General features: G+C 39.7%; 1 protein-coding gene across 2 annotated transcripts in view; it reads left to right on the forward strand.

Annotated features, from left to right (window-relative positions):
- Positions 1–18,918, forward strand: part of ldlrad4a (low density lipoprotein receptor class A domain containing 4a) — a 199,850-nt gene that overhangs the window by 173,893 nt on the left and 7,039 nt on the right. For both annotated transcript variants that reach the window (XM_052022823.1, XM_052022822.1), the window contains 2 exons: positions 3,027–3,181; positions 17,859–17,915. In XM_052022823.1, the coding sequence (XP_051878783.1) occupies positions 3,027–3,181; positions 17,859–17,915 (212 nt within the window). The remainder of the gene's footprint in view (positions 1–3,026; positions 3,182–17,858; positions 17,916–18,918) is intronic.

Here is an 18,918-nt window from a genome sequence, read left to right on the forward strand (position 1 = left end):
TGCTCTAATATCCATCTAACCCTTCCCTCCCAAATGTTAACCCTTCCCTCCCATTTCTCTATCATTCTTGTGCCTATCTAAGAGTCCCTTAAATGTCCCTAAAGTATCTTGCCCCCACACACCTCTGCCGGCAGTGCATTCCAAGCACCCACCACTCTCTGTGTTTAAAAAAATCTTACCTCTGACATCCCCCTTATACTTCCCTCCAATCACCTTAAAAATTATGCCCCCTCATGTTAGCCATTTCATTCTGTCCTGAATTAGAGAGCTGCTTGGGTATAAAATTAAAACCCAACCCAACCCAACCATGACCAGTTGGAACAAGACCAGGGACTTATAATTTGTTTGTTATTTAACCCAAACCCAACACATATACACATGAAAATACCATGGGTGGTCAGTGGTGCAGCTAGTAGCGCTGCTGCCTGACAGCGCCAGAGACACAGGTTCAGTCCTGACTTTGGGTGCTGTCTGTGTGAAGTTTGCTTGTTTCCCTATAACTGCGTGTGTTTCCTCCCAGATCCCAAAGATATATAGATTGGTGTCCATAAAATATGTTATTGCTTAATTTCACCATCGATAATGTTATTTTTATGTGAGAGAGGTTGACTTGCCAGATTGACTTGCAGAAAGACTCTTGCAAATTTCTACAGATGTACGATGGAGAGCATTCTGACTGGTTGCATCACCGCCTCGTATGGAGCTTCCAATGTGCAGGATCAAAAAAGGCTGTAGAGAGTTGTAGTCTTGGCCAGCTCCACCACGGACACAACCTTCTCCACATTGAGGACATCTTCAAGAGGCGGTGCCTCAAGAAAGTGGCATCCATCATTAAGGACCCTCACTATCTGGGATGTGCCCTCTTTGTGTTACTATCATCGGGGAGGAGGTACAGGAGCCTGAAGACCCACACTCAACATTTTAGGAACAGCTTCTTCCCCTCCGCCATCAGATTTCTGAATGGCCCATGAACCCATGAACACTACCACGTTATTCCTCTTTTGCACTATTTATTTATGTTTGTAACTTATAATAATTTTTATGTCTTACACTGTTCTACTGCCACAAAACATATGTCAGTGATCATAAACCTGATTGTGGTTCTGTATTTGATATAATTAAATACTATATAGTTTCGTAAATTAAGCTTAACAATATCTGACTGAATCTGTAGTGATAACTGAAGAAATGAGTAAAGCAAATGGCACGTATCTAAGAAAAGTAAATAAATGAGAAACAAGGCCATACCTCCTGCAAGGTAGCATCTACCAGCCTGGTGGCAATAGATATCATTGTGCCTGTGCAACATTTGTGGTTACTGCAGCTTTTAAGAGAAAGTTGACAAAAGCATAGCAACTTGCCATTGTCACCTACTTCAGCACCATGGGAAAGTAAAGGATTAAAAAAAAACTACTAAAAGGCTATGCAAAAAAATGTATACAATAATATTTGACATTCATTTATGACATTCCAATTAATAGTTAATATACAGCTGTTTATTTTTAAGGAAATGAAGATCATGTGAAAATATTAGAATGTGTCCAAGATGTATTGTATCAGTATTAAATAAAACATTTTTTTTCAAAATGGGCAACTCTATATTTGCCTAATTTTTTTTGTTTAGATGTGCATTCCTTGTCCAACTGGAAATGAAAGGATTTTAGTGACTGCTTACAGATACCAATAGAAATATCACATTCAGGAAAGATGGTGTCACAGCCCTCATTCTGACCATATACAAGTACAGCTGCTTAAAAGTGAAGGCTTTGTTTGATTTTTTTGAGGAAATCCTGCTTATTCCCTTGTGTGAACTGGGCCTGCAGTTTTTGATGGACTTTTGAGAACTGAACAATTTATTTCTTAAGCACTGGAATTTCTCCAGTGACAATGCCAGGGAATGTTTCATAACAAAATATGCAGAGCTTTAAATGCCTAGTATTGCCTTGTGTGTGTATTTTCACTTCCAGATAAAGGGATCCTGCTGCATTATAAATTGACAAAAATATATGTGAAGATCCTACCTAACACAAGCTGATATTTTAAAAGTCAGAGTAGGAAGGCAAGAAGCAAAAATGCTCTCTAGATCTGTTGCCCCATCCATTTGTTAGGACAGTTTACCACACTCATACAGTTCCAGTTTCCCTTGTGGTGAGCTGGCTGCAGGGCTCAAGTTGAAGTGTCTAGTTCCTTTCCTGTTTAATTTAACTTCAGTAAACAATTGGTAAGAAAGCTTTTGACAAGCAAGAGCGGCAAGGCTACAAGAATTGTTATGTTTTCCATACGCAACATCCTGCTGCATTGTATATTTTCTACCACAGATTTCAGTTGATTCATGGTTGTCGTTCTGCTGTCTGCCACAGTGTTTAAGTCTAGCACCTGGTACTCGTGATATCTGCAGTTCATCAATGCTGTGAAGTTTTGCACTGCCTGCCTCCGAGGTCTGCATTACTTCACTTTAAGAAACATGTTCAAGGGTAACTTGAATTCTACATTTTATCATGCAGAGTGATGAACTGAATGTCACACGGTGACGGTTAGGCAGTCAAATGACTGGATTTGGGGAAAAGGTAAAGGAAAACAAAGACTTGCATTTATTTAGCATCTGTCAATATCTCAGGATACCCCAAAATGTTTACAGTCAATAAATACTTGCAGTTTAGTCAACCAGATTGTGCACAGTACGCTGGTACAAACAAAATGTTTAGAGTGATGTTGATTTGTGGTGATTATTTGCCAGGACTCTGAGAGAAATCACCTGGTCCTCAAAATGAGGACTTTTGAGAACAGATGAAAAATTATAACACATTTTTACCTTGATGCAATATGGATGTTGAGGTTTGCCAGAAGAGAAATTTCTTAATATTGATTTTCGATCTAAATGTTTCACAGACTAGTTTTAAAACAGTACCTCAATCTATTGTCAACGAAGGAAATGTTGGGGGCGGTTGCTAATTAGATTCACCTTCAGTTTTGTATGATCTAATGGTGACATTCTAAGCAAATTAAATTTTATTTTGTCATTTCAGCTGAACAAGAATTTGTGAAGATATCATCATTGTTGCTAGTACTGACCGTGATGGTGGTTGTAATCATTTGCCTGCTGAACCACTACAAACTTTTAACACGGTCTTTAATAAATCGACAGAGTCAAGCTAGACGGCAAGAAGAAGCATTGCATCCTGTAAGTTTTAATTCAGTTCTCTCATTTCTGAAAATGGAAACTATTTTTGCAAAACTAAAATGCAGAAAATAGCTTAAAAACATCATTCCAAAAATCCATTAAATTTATGCTTATTTTTGCTTTTATTAACTGCCTTATTCCACTATTGTTGAACTGAATTTTATTAAGTTAATGAACGTGGCATAAACTTGACTTAATGCTCAGGGAGTTTAAGTGGTGCCAGATATATGGCTTTTTATAAAAATCTTTATTGCTCCATTTTTGCAAAATGTACATCCATTTTGAGAATGGACATTGTTCTACATTTTTGAATGTAGAGACTAATGTATTAAATGTGTTAACTTTATGTGAAATGTAGAAACTTCTGAAGACTATAAATTTGCACAACTCCATATCCAATGTAAGGCATCAATTATAAGCTGCTGGGCCTTCTTCATAATCCTCCTGGTAACATACATCATAAAAATCTTTGGTTGATTAGGTTAGGATCGTGTTTGAGATGAATAATTGAATTAACTTTTTTTTACTGGACTAGATGTAATTTGAAATCCTTGAAATATGTGGTACAGGCTTGGGCAGGTAACGAAAGTGCAAAATCAGTTGCACAAGGAATTAATTGGATGGGGGCTAATTAAGAAATACAGTCAATTCTTGATTATCTAGAGGCTGATTTACTGGTCTTTGGATTAACCACTTGAGGGAGAAATAATGCTCGCACTTCCAGCTCAGTGGGCTCAGTGGCTGGCAGGATCCCGCAGTTCAGTAATTATCTCCTCTGGTTGCAGTTGGCTGACTTTGGGCCTTTTCAGGTGGTGGTTGTTGTCAGGAATACAACAGAATCCCTGTTTGTACCATGGCTCTGTACTTGGTCTCAAATTTCATATGGGACAAGAACTTCTTGTTGCCCTGGGGATGTGTGAGTTTCTTCAGAATGCCCCCAAACCTCCACATGGAGTAGACAGAGAAAAAATGTGTTGCTGTCCATGATGACCAATCCCCATTCCCAATGCAGTGGCAACACCAGATATGTTCTTGAAGGCTGTTGAGATCGTCGGGTGCTGGGCAGCGGTTCTATTGGTAAAGCAGGTTGCTGCCAGTGATTCCTGCTTTTACTGGTTGGCCTGGTAGAGGTGCTCAATGAGTTTGTAAAAGGAGGGAAGAACCTCAAGACAGAGCTGTATGGTCTTCATGTGGATTTGTTCCATGGCCAGGCTGCTAAAATCTTGCTTTGTGAAGTGGATGCAGGGGAAGGTGGTACTCAAAACAGGTGTTGACCATTCACCTTGATTGGCTGTTTTATATTATTCATTTTGTTTTGCATTATCTATGGAGGTACTCCCTTCCATTATTCTGGATAAATGAAGTGAATTTTGTAAAATGGCTCTCCTTCCACTGCAATTCTGTGTGCTTCAACTTAACCCAGAAACATTTGAATGCAGCCGTATGATTTTTAACTTTAACATTGATGCAATGAACATTTTTATTCTTTTCTGAGCTTTTCAGGGAGAGTTTGAATAAATATCCTTTGTGGATTGATAGTCAAGAAAAGATAGAAAATCCACTTCTCCCAAATAATTCAAAATGTTGGTAGACCATGGCTGTCTGTTTTTATCTTTGTAGAGAGATAGTTTTTAAACTGTGGCCAGATTATTAAAAAAGAGTTAGATTGGATTACAATTAATGAGGTACCTGTTGTTTTTTTACTCCACTCACCTGTGCAATTCTCCAAACCTCCTGCCCCAACCTACACTTTTACTCACCACAACGATCATACAACTACTACAAGAACTTTAGCTCTCTTTTTTTACATATAAAAAGCTTCCAGCAATCTCCAAGAGGAAGTGGAAAACATTTAAATGAGATTAAAAGTGAAGAGTATAAAGTATAATGTTGCATTTTAATGCTACACCAGGAAGCAATTTTGTGAAGTAGTTTTGGTAAAGTTTTTACTTTTCAGCTAATGATGTTGCTAACCACAAAGCGATTAAGAAGTATGTATTGGGCATACATTTTTAAAATGTAGTTACTTCATAAAATTACCAGCAATTTAGAGGTTCTTTCAATCCTCTCCTAATTTCATGCCCATACATCTCCAGATGGCTCCCATCATCTAATGATGCCTTAATTACTTTCAGTTTTTAGGTATCTCTTCCAACTAGGATAAGATATGGCAGTGTTGCTTCTGCCATCTATCTTTTTTGTTTTTCTCACAGTTTATCAGTCCATGTGCTCTCATTTTCTTTGGCTCTCACCCTGTGCTTCTATTATTTTATTAGGTCCAGCTGCAACACTCATTCCACCTTTGTTACTATGTCTTTTTATCTTTATTGTTCCTCAGAGCATTCAACTTGGATATCATATTAGCTCCAATTAGGTTTTGCTGAAACCCCTTTCATTTTTTCTTTTCTCAGATCACTTTTACACTGTCGATTCAACAAAGTGCACCACCAGTTCAATGCCACTCGGTTAATTGACTTGTTCTTCCCCAGATTATATGGCTGCCAGCTTTCCCCATACTAAATAATTTCCATCACTGGCTATGTAGATGAGCATCAACAAGCAACAATTGGATCAACCCAGTTACACCATCCCTGTTCCTCTTTTGACCCTGGAGTAGAAATATGATCATAATAACGCCTGGAGTTCTCCATAATGTGAGCCAATACATTTAGGTAGGTCCAAGGTTATTACGGGAAGCAAGGGAAGAGATTGCTGCGCCTTTGGCGATGATCTTTGCGTCCTCACTGGTGGCAGGAGTAGTGCCAGATGATTGGAGGTTGGGAGATTTTGTTTAAGAAAGGGAGTAGGTATAACCCTGGGAATTACAGACCAGTAAGTCTTACTTCAGTGGTGGGCAAATTACTGGAGAAGATTTTTAGAGGCAGGATTTATAGGCATTTGCAGAAGCATAGGCTGATTAGGGACAGTCAGCATGGCTTTGTAAGGGGCAGGTCATCCCTCACGAGCCTCACTGAATTCTTTGAGAATATGACAAAGCACATTGATGAAGGTAGAGCAGTGGATGTGGTGTACATGGATTTTAGTAAGGCGTTTGATAAGGTTCCTCATGGAAGGCTGATTCAGAAAGTTAGGAGGCATGGGATCCAGGGAAACTTGGCTGTGTGGATTCAGAATTGGCTCGCCCATAGAAGACAGAGGGTGGTGATGGATGGTGGCGTATACTGACTGGAGGTCGGTGACCAGTGGTGTCTGCAGGGATCTGTTCTGGGACCCCTGCTCATTGTGATTTTTATAAATGACTTGGATGAGGATGTGGAAGTGTGGGTTAGTAAGTTTGCTGATGATACAAAGGTTGGTGGTGTTGTGGATAGTGTAGAAGGTTACTGTAGATTACAACAGGATATTGAGAGAATGTAGAGCTGGGCTGAGAAGTGGCAGATGGAGTTCAACCCGGATAAGTGTGAAGTGATACACTTTGGAAGATCAAATTTGAAGGCAGAATACAAGGTTAATGGCAGGACTCTTAGCAGTGTGGAGGAACAGAGGGATCTTGGGGTCCATGTCCATAGATCCCTCAAGGTGGGCCACGCAGGTCAAAGGTGTTGTTAAGAAGGCATATGGTGTGTTGGCCTTCATTAGTCGGGGTATTGAGTTCAAGAGCCACGAGGTAATGTTGCAGCTCTATAGAACTCTGGTTAGACCACACATGGTGTATTTTGTTCAGTTCTGGTCGCCTCATTATAGGAAGGATCTGGTCGCCTCATTATAGGAAGGGTGCAGAGGAGATTTACCAGCATGCAGCCTGGAATTGGAGAGCATGTCTTATGAGGATAGGTTGAGTGAGCTAGGGCTTTTCTCTTTGGAAAGAAGGAGGATGAGAGGTGACTTGATAGAGGTGTACAAGATGATAAGAGGCATAGATTGAGTGGACAATCAGAGACTTTTTCCCAGGGCGAAACACGAGGGGGCACAATTTTAAGGTGATTGGAGGAAGGTATAAGGGGGATGTCAGAGGTAAATTTATTACACAGAGAGTGGTGGGTGCGTGGAACGCACTGCTGGCAGAGGTTGTGGGGGCAGATACATAAGGGACATTTAAGGGACTTTCTTAGATAGGCACATGAATGATAGAGAAATGGAGGGCTATGTGGGAGGGAAGGATTAGATAGATCTTAGAGCAGGATAAAATGTCGGCACAACATTGTGGGCTGAAGGGCCTGTGCTGTAATGTTCTATGTCAGGGAGGGTATTGTATCTGAATGATTTACCATTCATCTCATGTGAATATGTTTGATGCTACCCTAGCTGAGATTAATTGACATAGGGGAAGCCACATCTTAAAGCTAGTGCCTCCATGTTTTGTGACTATAAAGTGTATTGGCTGAGACATTTCACACACTTGGCTGTCACTGCTGCACAGCTGCTGTTTGTAATGCTGCCTAGAGGTATGTAATCTTGGGGTTTTTGCCCTATATTTTGTTTCACTTTGCAAAGGCACTTCCAAGAAGTAAAAGAATACAAGGATACATATGATTAAGGAAGGAAGAGGCTTGTGCAGGACATAAGCAATTAAGATTAGATGAACCAAATGTCTTTTCTGTGTAGGCTGCTCCAAGTAAATCTGGGTTTCCCACTGAAGGTTTGATCTAAGGCTGAAATACTTCTTCTTGAAAGTCTCAATTTAACACCCCCATGAATTTTTGTTCTTTTAAGGTTGTCAAAGCAATTAAATATTCTTAAGTCATTTAGATCAATGGATTTTAGACTCCATTTGACCAAAACTAAAATTATAAGGACATCAATGAAGTTAACATCATAAATCTTAGTGGAAGATTGTTATCCTGTTACCTCCCAATGTCACGTCACAATGAATCCGTGAACCTTCAGAGTTAATTGATCAGTGGCTGATAATACAAAATTCTTAGAATTGTCAGCTGATGCAAATTTTAAAGTGGGATTCTAATTAGAATTTCTCTAAATTACCTTAACCCCAAACTTTTAGTATCTTTGGGATTGACTACAGTGCACTGTTTATAATGTATTAAACCTGCCAACTGTTCCAGCAATTCACTAAGTTCTTTGCACCTTGTTATCATATTTGTTAACTATATATATTTGGATCAATCTGTCTATATTGATTTGGAACCATGATCTTGCTCATTAAAAGTTGGGTAGAATTCTACCCATGACTCAATTACAAGAAATTTCTGCAGGGATTTAAGAATCATAAAGTGGTTACAGTGCAAAAGGAGGCCATTCAGCCCATCTTGTCTACACCGGCTTTGTACTAGACAAAATCCACTAGTTTCAACCCCAGCCCCATCCCTGTAGTCTTGAAACTTTTACCTCACCATACCTGTATCCAATTTCTTCTTGACGGCCTCAGTGGAATCTTGCTTCACCATTTTGGCAGGCTGTGCATTCCAGATTCCAACACGCTGCATAAATAAAACTTCTTCATGTCATTATTCATTACCTTCCCCTTTCATTTTATACCTGTGACTTCTAGTGCTTGAGACTACCACCAATGGGAGCAGTCTCCATTAGCTGCTCTGTTCAGACCCCTCATCGATTTCCCCTCAGTCTGCTCTAAAGAAAACTGTACCAGCCTCTCTAATTAATCCTTGTAAATGTTATCCCTCATCCCAGAAACCATTCTGGCAAATCCTTTCCGTCCCCTCTCTAGAGTCCTTACTAATGTCTTAAAACATAGAATATAGAACAGTGAAGCACAGTACGGGCCCTTCAGCCCACGATGTTGTGCCGACCTATATAAACATCTACTCTACGATCAATCTAACCCTTCCTTCCTACACAGCCCATAACCCTCCATTTTTCTTACATCCATGTGCCTATCTAAGAGTCTTTTAAATGTCCCTTTGTATCAGTGTAGTCAAGGCTTCACATCCTTAATATAATGAGGTGTTCGGTTCTGATCACAATACACCAGTTGACGCCAGACCAATATTTTATGTAGATTCAGCATGACTTTCCTGCTTTTATACTCTATGCCTCTATTGACAAAGCATTGCATATGCCTTGTTTAACTGCCCTCTTAGTCTGCCCTGCCACTTTCAATGACATGAGCACCCATACCCCCAGGTCCCTCTGCTCCTGCACCCTGTTAGAACAACATCCTTTATTCTACATTGTCTTATCTCATTCTTCCTACTAAAATGCATCGCCTTGTATTTCTCTGCATTAAATCATCTGCTGTGCATCTGCCTCTTCCAACAGTCTGTTATACATACAGCTACAATTTAACACTATCCTCTTCACATTTCGTGTTTTGTGTCATCTGCAGATTTGGAGATTATAGCCTGCACACCAAGTCTAGGTCATCAATATGGATCAAGACAAGCAAATTGCCCTACTTACCACATAAGTCTTGTCTGAGCACTGTAGATCTAAGAGAGTTGGATAATGATAAGAGTTGAGTAATGGGTCTGTGGTGGGCCAGTTAAATTGGATAGTAGCTTGCATGTCATTGTGTAGCAGTCATGGATTGGCTTATGAAGTTCAGATGGCAGTCAAATCTGTGAAAGATTCTCCATAATCCCTCATCGTTAATGGAGTTGAAGGCTTTTTCGAGGTTGAAAAATCCTGTACAGTAGTTGTTGTTGCGCTTGACATTTTTCTTGGATTTCTTGAACAGTGAGGATCATGAAACATGGTCCCTTTTGATGGATAGAATCCAGAAAGTAACTCGAGGAGCGCTCCCTGGCCACAGGAACAGGCAGCTGAGGAAAGAACTTTTTGATGACTTTCCAAGACCACAGAGAGATCCCTCTCGATTTGTCTCCTTTCTTAAAGGTGGTCATAGTTGCAGTGTCTCTGAGATCCCCTGGCCTTTTCTCCGGAAATCTCATGAAGTCATTGATTTGTAACAGAAATACTTCTCCATCATGTTTTAGCACCTCAGCGGGGACTTTCTCTGCTTCAGAGGCCTTGTTTATTCCTTGAAGGCTGCAGGATGGTGGCGGCCCACAAGATGAATCTCTTCCCATCCTGCATAAGAGCACAAGAAAATAGGAGTAGACCACCCGGCCCCTCAAGCCTGCCCCGCAGTTCAATGTGATCATGACTGATCTGTGCTGGCTTCAACCCCTCTTCTGTGCCAGTTCCCTATAACCCTCAACTCCTCAGTTCTTGAAAACCCTCACCAGGGTCCACCACCAACTTCCTGTGCCCTAATTCAGCAGAGATCAGGAAGAAAGTTCACCACAATTGGTGCAAAGATGTGATAACATGCGTGTAGTTGCAAAGATGTGTGGGATGGATGAGAAGAAGTAAGTAAAATGGGATGAAGCTTGTACAGAGTGCAAGTCTGGGTGTAGACCAGTTGAGTTGGATGGTCCATTTTTATACTCTGGATTCTATATAAACTTCTCTGCTAAAAATTATAATAAGTTAGGTTGCGTTTAGGAGTCACCTTTGGTACATGGTTCTAATTAGTTAGTATAAAATTGCTTTTGTGGGAAATTATTTAAATTTTAATTTTTTAACAAGTTTTACATTAGAAATGCATAATAAACAATATGAATATTAAAAATAAACTAGGCAAAGTAAATAAAGCTAAATTTTCATCAGTAAATTACATGATTATTCTGATGTTTTAAAAATATTATAGGACATTTGATTTTAATCTCGAGATCTATTTCTCCCCCTTTGAAGAAATGGCAAAATTACTTTCGAAAAATGTTGAAAAGGAAATGTTTAACCGTTCCATATTGGACCTGTTGTGGAGTTGAGTGGAGTGATGGGTGAATTACATTCTTAATGGCTGTCATCTACAATCCCAAATGAAGCTGAGCTTCATTGTCTCCATATGTGGCTTGACCAAGTGTCATAACTTTCCACTCCACAGTTCTAATAGTGAACCATTGGCCTGTGCTCCTGATTTTATGTAATTTAATCAAAATATTTGCACCAATATAGCTTTAATTTTAACTTCTTGATTAAAAGAGTCAGTAAAATACAAAATAGTCATATTTTGTATCAAGGTTATCAACTAATTAGTTACTTATAAAACATACGTTATAACTTTTTATCAGAAGTAAAAACAGAAAATGCTGGCAACACGCAGCAGGTCTGTCAACATCTGAAAGGTTAAGTTAATATCAAAAATCTGCAGATGCTGGAAATCTGAAATAAAAACATAAAATTCTGGAGAAACTCAGCAGGTCAGGCAGCATCTGTGGATAGAGAAACAGTTAAGGTTTCTGGTCAGAGACCCTTTAGCAAAACTGAAATTGGTGAAATCAGAGTTCTCTTAAAGGTCTCAACCTGAAACATTAACATTTACATTTGATCCTCAGATTGCTGCTGGTTCAGTTTATTGTTGATGTAAGTTTTATTTTTCCTTAAGATCATATCCAACTAATGAGCATTTTATTGATAAAGCAGATGTAAAAATGCTCAAACAGCTGAGAGTTTCCACAGATAATGTCCATTAATTAAATAAAAGAGTTGACAGTGGTACGCAAGCTCAGAGTTCACAGTGCTGTTTCTTAGAGGAAGCATCTGCATGGGAGAAGTTTCTTAGGGTTCATAATTATGTTAATTAAGAACGTTTTATTTTTCTTAGTTTGAGCCCTGCCTATCTGTGTATCCATGGTGGACTGTATTGCATTAATGATTATTTTGTTATTTAACCTGGTAACTGATAATTAATCAGCCTCATCTCTTTTTTTCATAGAATCATGCAGCATGGAAACAGGCCAATCGGCCCAACTTGTCCAGGCTAACCGGTGGATACCATTCCATATTAACCCCATTGCACATATGTGTCTTTACTAAAGTGTTCAAAATATTTTAGTTTTAATGAAATGATTTTGGAACCTTGATTATTTACCAAGAATGAATTTGGGAAGAATATGGTATCACCACCTAAGCGCGTTAGGCCAGATTTCTTGACTCCAGCAAGTGGTGATAGGAATCTCACAAGGGAGTAGGCCATTCACTCCTTGAACTGTAAATGTCAAATGCATGAGGACCTTTATACTAATTGGTAAATTGTCTGTTCTAGCAATGGGATGTGCAGAATAGTGGATGTGAGTAAATCCCAATAATCGGAAATATTCTCAGGAATGCAGGTCAATTTTTAGACTCATTAATTTAGGATACGGGCACTACTGGCCAAACCAGCAATTACTGTTCATCCCTAATTGCAATTGAAAAGACTAACAATTAAAGATACTCCCACAATGCAGCTCCAAGATTTGGACCCAGCAATGATGTTAGAGGTGTTAGAAATGTAGCCTTGGCAATTAACTACAGTACATTTTGTAAATGGTCGTCAATGTAACCATGCTTTGGTGCTGGTGGATGGGATTACAATCAAGTGGACTGCTTTGTTGTGATTGGTGTTGGGCTTCTTGTTTGAACTGCACTCAGCCAAGCAATTGGGAGTATTCCATCATGATCTTGACCTGTAGATTGGCAAAAAGCCTTTGGAGTATTGGGATTTGAGTCTCTCACCACAAGATGCCCAGCTTCTTATGTGCTCTCACAGCCAGTGTGTATGTGGCTGATTCAGTTGATTTTCTGGTCATTGGTGATCCACAAAATGTGGGGGGCTCAGCAATAGTAATGCTATTGTTTGTCAAGGTTAAGTGATTAGACTCTCTCTCTTAGAACATAGAACAGTACAGCACAGGAACAGGCCCTTCAGTCCATGATGTCTGTGCCGAGCATGATGCCAAATTAAACTAATCCCTTCTGCCTGCACATGATCCATATTCCTCCATTCTTTGCATACTCATGTGCCCATGTATCTGCTTCCACTACCACTCCTACAAAATTGCCCCACACATCCCATTTAAACTTTCCCCCTCATCCTCTTTAAACTCCCCCCCCCCCCCCCCCCTCACCTTAAAGCGATGCCGTCTAGTATTCGACATTTCTGCCTGGGAAAAAGAGCCTGGAATCTAGCTGTCTAGCTGTCTACCCTATCTATGCCTCTCACAAACTTCTATCGGGTCTCCCCTCAGCATTTGACACTCCAGAGAAAAGAATCCAAGTTCGTCCAACCTCTCCTTTTAACTAATACACTCCAATCCAGGCAGCATCCTGGTAAACCTCTTCTGCACCCTTTCCAAAGCCTCCACATGCTTCCTGTAATGGGGTGACCAGAACTGCACACAATACGCCAAGTGCGGCCTAACCAAAGTTTTATCAAACTACAACATGACTTCTTGACTCTTATATTGTGTGCCTGTACTACAACATGACTTCTTGACTCTTATATTGTGTGCCTGTAGCGATGAAGGCAAGCTTGTCATTTATGCTTTCTTTATCACACTATGTTACTTGCATTGGCACTTTCATGGAGGTATAGACTTGGACCTTAAGATCCCTCTGTACGTCAGTGCTGTTAAGTGTCCTGCATACTGTATACTCTCCCCCTTACATTAGACCTCCCAAAGTGCAACACCTCACACTTGCCTGGATTAAACTCCATCTGCTGTTACCCTGCTCATAACCATAACTGGTCTATATCCTGCTGTATCCTTTGATGATCTTCACTGTCCACAACTCGACCAATTTTTGTGTTGTCTGCAAACTTACTAACCAACCCATCTACATTTTTGTCCAAGTCATTTGGATATATCACAAACAACAGAGGGCTCACACTGATCCCTGCAGAACACCACTGGTCACAGACCTCCAGCCAGAATAACACCCTTCCACCACTACCCTTTATCTTCCATGGGCAAGCCAATTCTGAATCCAAACTACCAATTCACCCTGCATCCCATGCATCTTGGACCCCGAGATCCCTCTGTTCCTCCACACTGCTAAGAATCCTGCTATTAACCTTGTATTCTGCCTTCATATTCGATCTCCCATATTTTGAATATTGTGTAATCATCAGCAAACATCCCCAATTGCAGAATCAGAATCAGGTTTATTATCACTGACATATGATGTGAACTGTGTTGTTTTGCAGCAGCAGTACAGTGCAAAGACATAAAAATCTATAAATTAGAAAAATAGTGCAAAAAGAAGGAATAATGAGGTAGTGTTCATGCATCGTTCAGAAATCTGATGGTGGAGGGGAAGAAGAAGAAGTAACCTTATGAGGGAAGGAAGGTTGTTGATGATGCATCTAAAAATGGTTGGGCCCAAAACAACTACCTTGAGAAACTTCTGCGATGATGACCTGGGCTGGGATGATTGACTTCCAACAACCATAATTATCTTCCTATGTGCAAGGTTGACTCCAATCAATGGAACGTGAAGAATACAGTTGCATTGCTCATTTAAATTACTTTTAAATTCCTATTGTGCTTTCATGGTAATGGATGACAAATGTTTACAATAACTGTGTTTCTAATTTTTAAAATAGTGGAAATATTTTACAACCCAACAAATCTCATTAAGAGAAGGAGAGTTCTTTGGATAATTGCCATTGTTAGTGCATGTCATTTTGTTTCCATGTCTTAACCTGACTGTTTTGACTAGACATTACTGCAGGAGGTTGATTTTGTACATGCTTTTGATTTTGTGTTAACAAATTACAGATTTGTTAGTCTATAATGTGTTGTGGGGAAGTTCCTAGAATCTATAATTAAGGACCAGAGTGACTGAGCACTTGGAGAAATTTAACTACAGCTTTGGATACAGGAGTGTCTATGACTGTAGTTGGTATGGAGTCCCAGAAAGCATTTGATAAAGGTGTATCAAAGTTAATATTAAAAGTTATTGGAATGCAAGGTAATTTTTTTAAAGAAACAAAGGACTGCAGATGCTGGAATCTAGATGAAACAGGATGATGCCGGAGGAACTCAGCAGGCCAGGCAGCATCCGTGGAGAAAAGCAGGCGGTCAACATTTCGGGTCAGGATCCTTCTTCAGGATTTTTTTTAACTTGGTTATGAGATTGGTTTGACCACACAAGTTTAAGAGCAAGCACAATGGTTATCTTCTTAATTTGGATGGAAACACATCCAGGTTTTCCAGTCAGGCACTGATCTTGTTTTCAGTTTAGTCATTCATGAGATGCAGGTATGGCTGACGAGGCCGGTAGCTATTAGTCATCCCTAATTGCCTGTAATGGTGCTGGTTATCTACCTATTTAGACTGCTGTAATCCATGTAGTGAAGATGCTGAGTGGTATGGACTCCCAGAAAGCAGTAGATAAAGATCCATCAAAGGGGCTGTTAGGTTTAGAGCTATAGGATTTTGACCCATGAATGATGAAGGAATGGCAATATATTTCCAAGTCAGGACGGTCTGTAACAGAAGTGGAAACAGAGGTAATAGTGTTATGGTGGAGGTGGTGAGCATGAAAGAAGCCTTGTAGTTCCTGTAGCACATCATGAGGAATGGTAAATTTTACAGCTATCAAAGAGCAATAAACTGCAAATGCTGGAAATCCAAAATAAAGAAACAAAAATTATCAAAGTATCAGCAGGCCACACACCATCTGTGGAGGCAAAGTCCAGAGTTGATGACCATTTATCAGGTGATCTGAAGGGTTTACTCTGTTTCTCTCTTCACAGATGCTGCCTGATGATCTGAGTAGTTCCAGCATTTTCTGTTTTGTTTCATTATGTAATGTAGCTAAGTTGTGCCAGTGATGAAGAAACGTAATGTTTGAGGGGGAGATGAAAGGCCACTCAAATGGGTTGCTTTGTCCTGGGTAGTGTTGAGCTTCTCGTGTGTTCCATTGTTCTCTAATGTGCCATGTAGCTGATTGTGTGATTGTAGAGAGTCAGGAGGCGAGTTACTTGTGGATCTGCTTCCATCCTGCTCTTGCTTTTGGTGGTGGTTAATCCAGTTAAATTCCTGGACTCTTGCCTGCGGTGATTTGGCAATGTTAATACCATTGTGTTTCAGGAGGTGGTGGTTACACACTCTTGTTGGACACATGACATGAATATTAATCATCACATCAGTTCAAACCTAGATTTTGGTGGTTTACTAGGCAGCGTAGATGTGTAGACAGAAGCGGGGGGGCGGGTGGGGAGGTTGGTGAGCAGGCGGTGGGGGGGGGGGGGGGGGGGGAGATGGTTACACGACTAGTCAGGAATGCAGGGTTGTGGTTACAATATATTCACCCAGGATCTTATTAAATGCTGGAGCAAGCTTCGGTGACTGAGGGATCCACTCCTGTTCCGAATTCATATGTTTGCATGTATTTCAGTGCAAAGGAAAGCCTTAAATAAAATTCTTCCAGTTAGTTACAGTTTTTGAATTAATTGCACTGATTTAAATATTTACTTGTTAATTTAAGTGTATTTAAATGTTTTTGCTTTCTAGTGCTTGAAATATTCAATTATTTTAACTTTAAAATAAATTTCATTTTAAAAAATGTTTAATGAACTTTTTTAATGGGACAGATTTTAAGAGTTTTTAAGTGGCGCAGCTAGTAGAGCTGCTGCCTCATGGGCCAGAGACCCAGGTTCAATCTTGACCTCAGGTGCTGTCTGTGTGGTTTCCACATTCTGTCTGTGACCATGTGGGTTTCCTCCGGGTGCTCTGGTTTCCTCCAACATCCCGAAGATGTGCTGATTAGTAGGTTAATTGACCACTGTGATTTGCCCCTAGTGAGTTGTAGAATCTGGGGGAAGTTGGTGAGAATATGGGGAGTATGGAAAGGATTAATGTAGAATTAGTGTATATGGATGGATGATGGTCAGCACAGACTTAGTGGGCTGAAGATAAGATATCTTTATCAGTCACTTGTACATCGAAACACACAGTGACATGCGTCTTTTGTGTAGAGTGTTCTGGGGGCAGCCCGCAAGTGTCACCATGCTTCCGGCGCCAACATAACATGCCTACAACTTCCTAACCTTCTTTGGAATGTGGGAGGAAACCCACTCAGACATGGGGAGACGGCTGTATCTTTCTGTGACTCTAATTATTTTGAATGTTGTGAATGGAGAAATACTTTGCCATTTAGACAAAATTGACCATGGTAAGCCAGGAGTGTGTGTTTTAACCCTCTGTCTCTGGGGCAGGGCTTGTATTTCCCAGCAGGATGGCCAGTTCCTTTTCTTATATCTATGTTCTTAAATCTGGAAATATAACATGGAAATTTTGATTGAAAGTGATTGAAATACTATGGATTTGTTTACTTCTGGGTGAATCATATAATATGATGTGTTAAAGGCACTTAAATTTCTTTTTGAAATGCATGCAAAGACTGGCTAGTAAAGCTCCAGCCAGCTGTGTGGATCTAATGATAATGCTTGTCCTTATGATGGATTGAAATTTAATGAACCTTTAAACCTTAAAACATAAAAACAAAATTATTTGAAATTCCTTTTTATAATTGACATGGCCATTTGATCTGTGATCTTTTAATTTGCACGTGAACAGTTAGAAACTTATTCTGTAACTATAATGGGAAAAACAAATTCAAGTTTTAAGTTAATTTTGTCCTAATTAGCTTTACAAGATACGGTGGTGTACTGTAAAAGGCACCATTCTATCAATAGAGAATGGCCTACAGAACATAGTTACATTGTCATGTTAATCTGTTTGCTAATTAATAATTTCTGTGAACCAGTTTGTTTAATGTTAGAGTTTGAATGTATTGATTCTAACCCAAGTACAATACTGCTATTTGGACAGCAGATTCCTGTCATCCACTGCATCATCAGTGAAACTTAAACTTTAAAAGGAGAAGACTTCAATTTTTTCATTTTGTATATGCTCATTTTGTGAAACGTTACTCAGTTATAAACTACTTATCTTTTCAACAGGAAGGGTGCCTATGCCCATCAGATAGCAGCACAGTATCTCGTCACGGTGCTTCTGAGGTAAGGTCCAGCTACATGTTCTATAATGTGAAGATGAGATACATATGTTGAATGAAATGTGTGAACCAAAGGAAAATGGTAGAATAGTGATCAACAAATCAAACTACTAATGTTGGAATCTGAAACAAAAAGAGAATGCTGGAAGAACCCAGATATTCAAGCAGCATCTGTGGAAAGAGGAACTGTTCATATTCCAGGTTGAAGGCCCAACATTTCTGTTTTTGTTTGTTATAGAATAGTCAAGCTTTTTCATATGAGCATACAAAACAGACAATTAATGACCTCTTATCCTAAACTCTGGAGAGAATCGGCCTCAGTCTACTGAATTTCTGCTTGTATAACAGATCTGCCACCCCAGGAATCAATCTGGTGAGCCCTTGCTGCACTTCCTCTATTTGTTCCTCAGGTAGGGAGATGCCGTCTCACTAGGACCTGGTATAATTACAGCAAGATGTATCTACTCTTATTCACAAATCATCTTGCAATGGACAATTTGTTTGCCTTCTTAATTCCTTGCTGGACCTGCATTTAATCTGTCAGTGATTCATGTATGAGGCCACTCGGACCTCCCCAAACACAGGCACCTTTCAAACTCTCAGAATACTCAGCCTTTTTAATTTTTTCTACCAAAGTGGATGATATCACATTTTATATTCCACCTGCCATGTCATTTCCCATTCACAACCTGCCAAAGCCCTCTTCGTCACAGCCCTCACTGCTGCCTAGCTATATATCATCACGTAACTTGGATACATTACACTTATAACTTCATCCAAATCATTGGCACAGAATATCAACAGGTGGCATCCAACGCCAATCCTACCAGAACTCCACTGATCAGATTCCCAACCTTAAAGTGACCTGTTTATTCCTACTCTGTGCTTTATTAAGTGGCAGAGCAGGCTCAAGGAATATATGGCTACTCTTTTTATATAAAATGAATAACTGCATATTTCTAAACTTCTCTTAGCTTTCAATTTTCATCTTTTATAATTTAACCTTT

This window comes from Pristis pectinata, chromosome 9 (genome assembly GCF_009764475.1).
Source record: "Pristis pectinata isolate sPriPec2 chromosome 9, sPriPec2.1.pri, whole genome shotgun sequence".
Classification (NCBI taxonomy): domain Eukaryota; kingdom Metazoa; phylum Chordata; class Chondrichthyes; order Rhinopristiformes; family Pristidae; genus Pristis; species Pristis pectinata.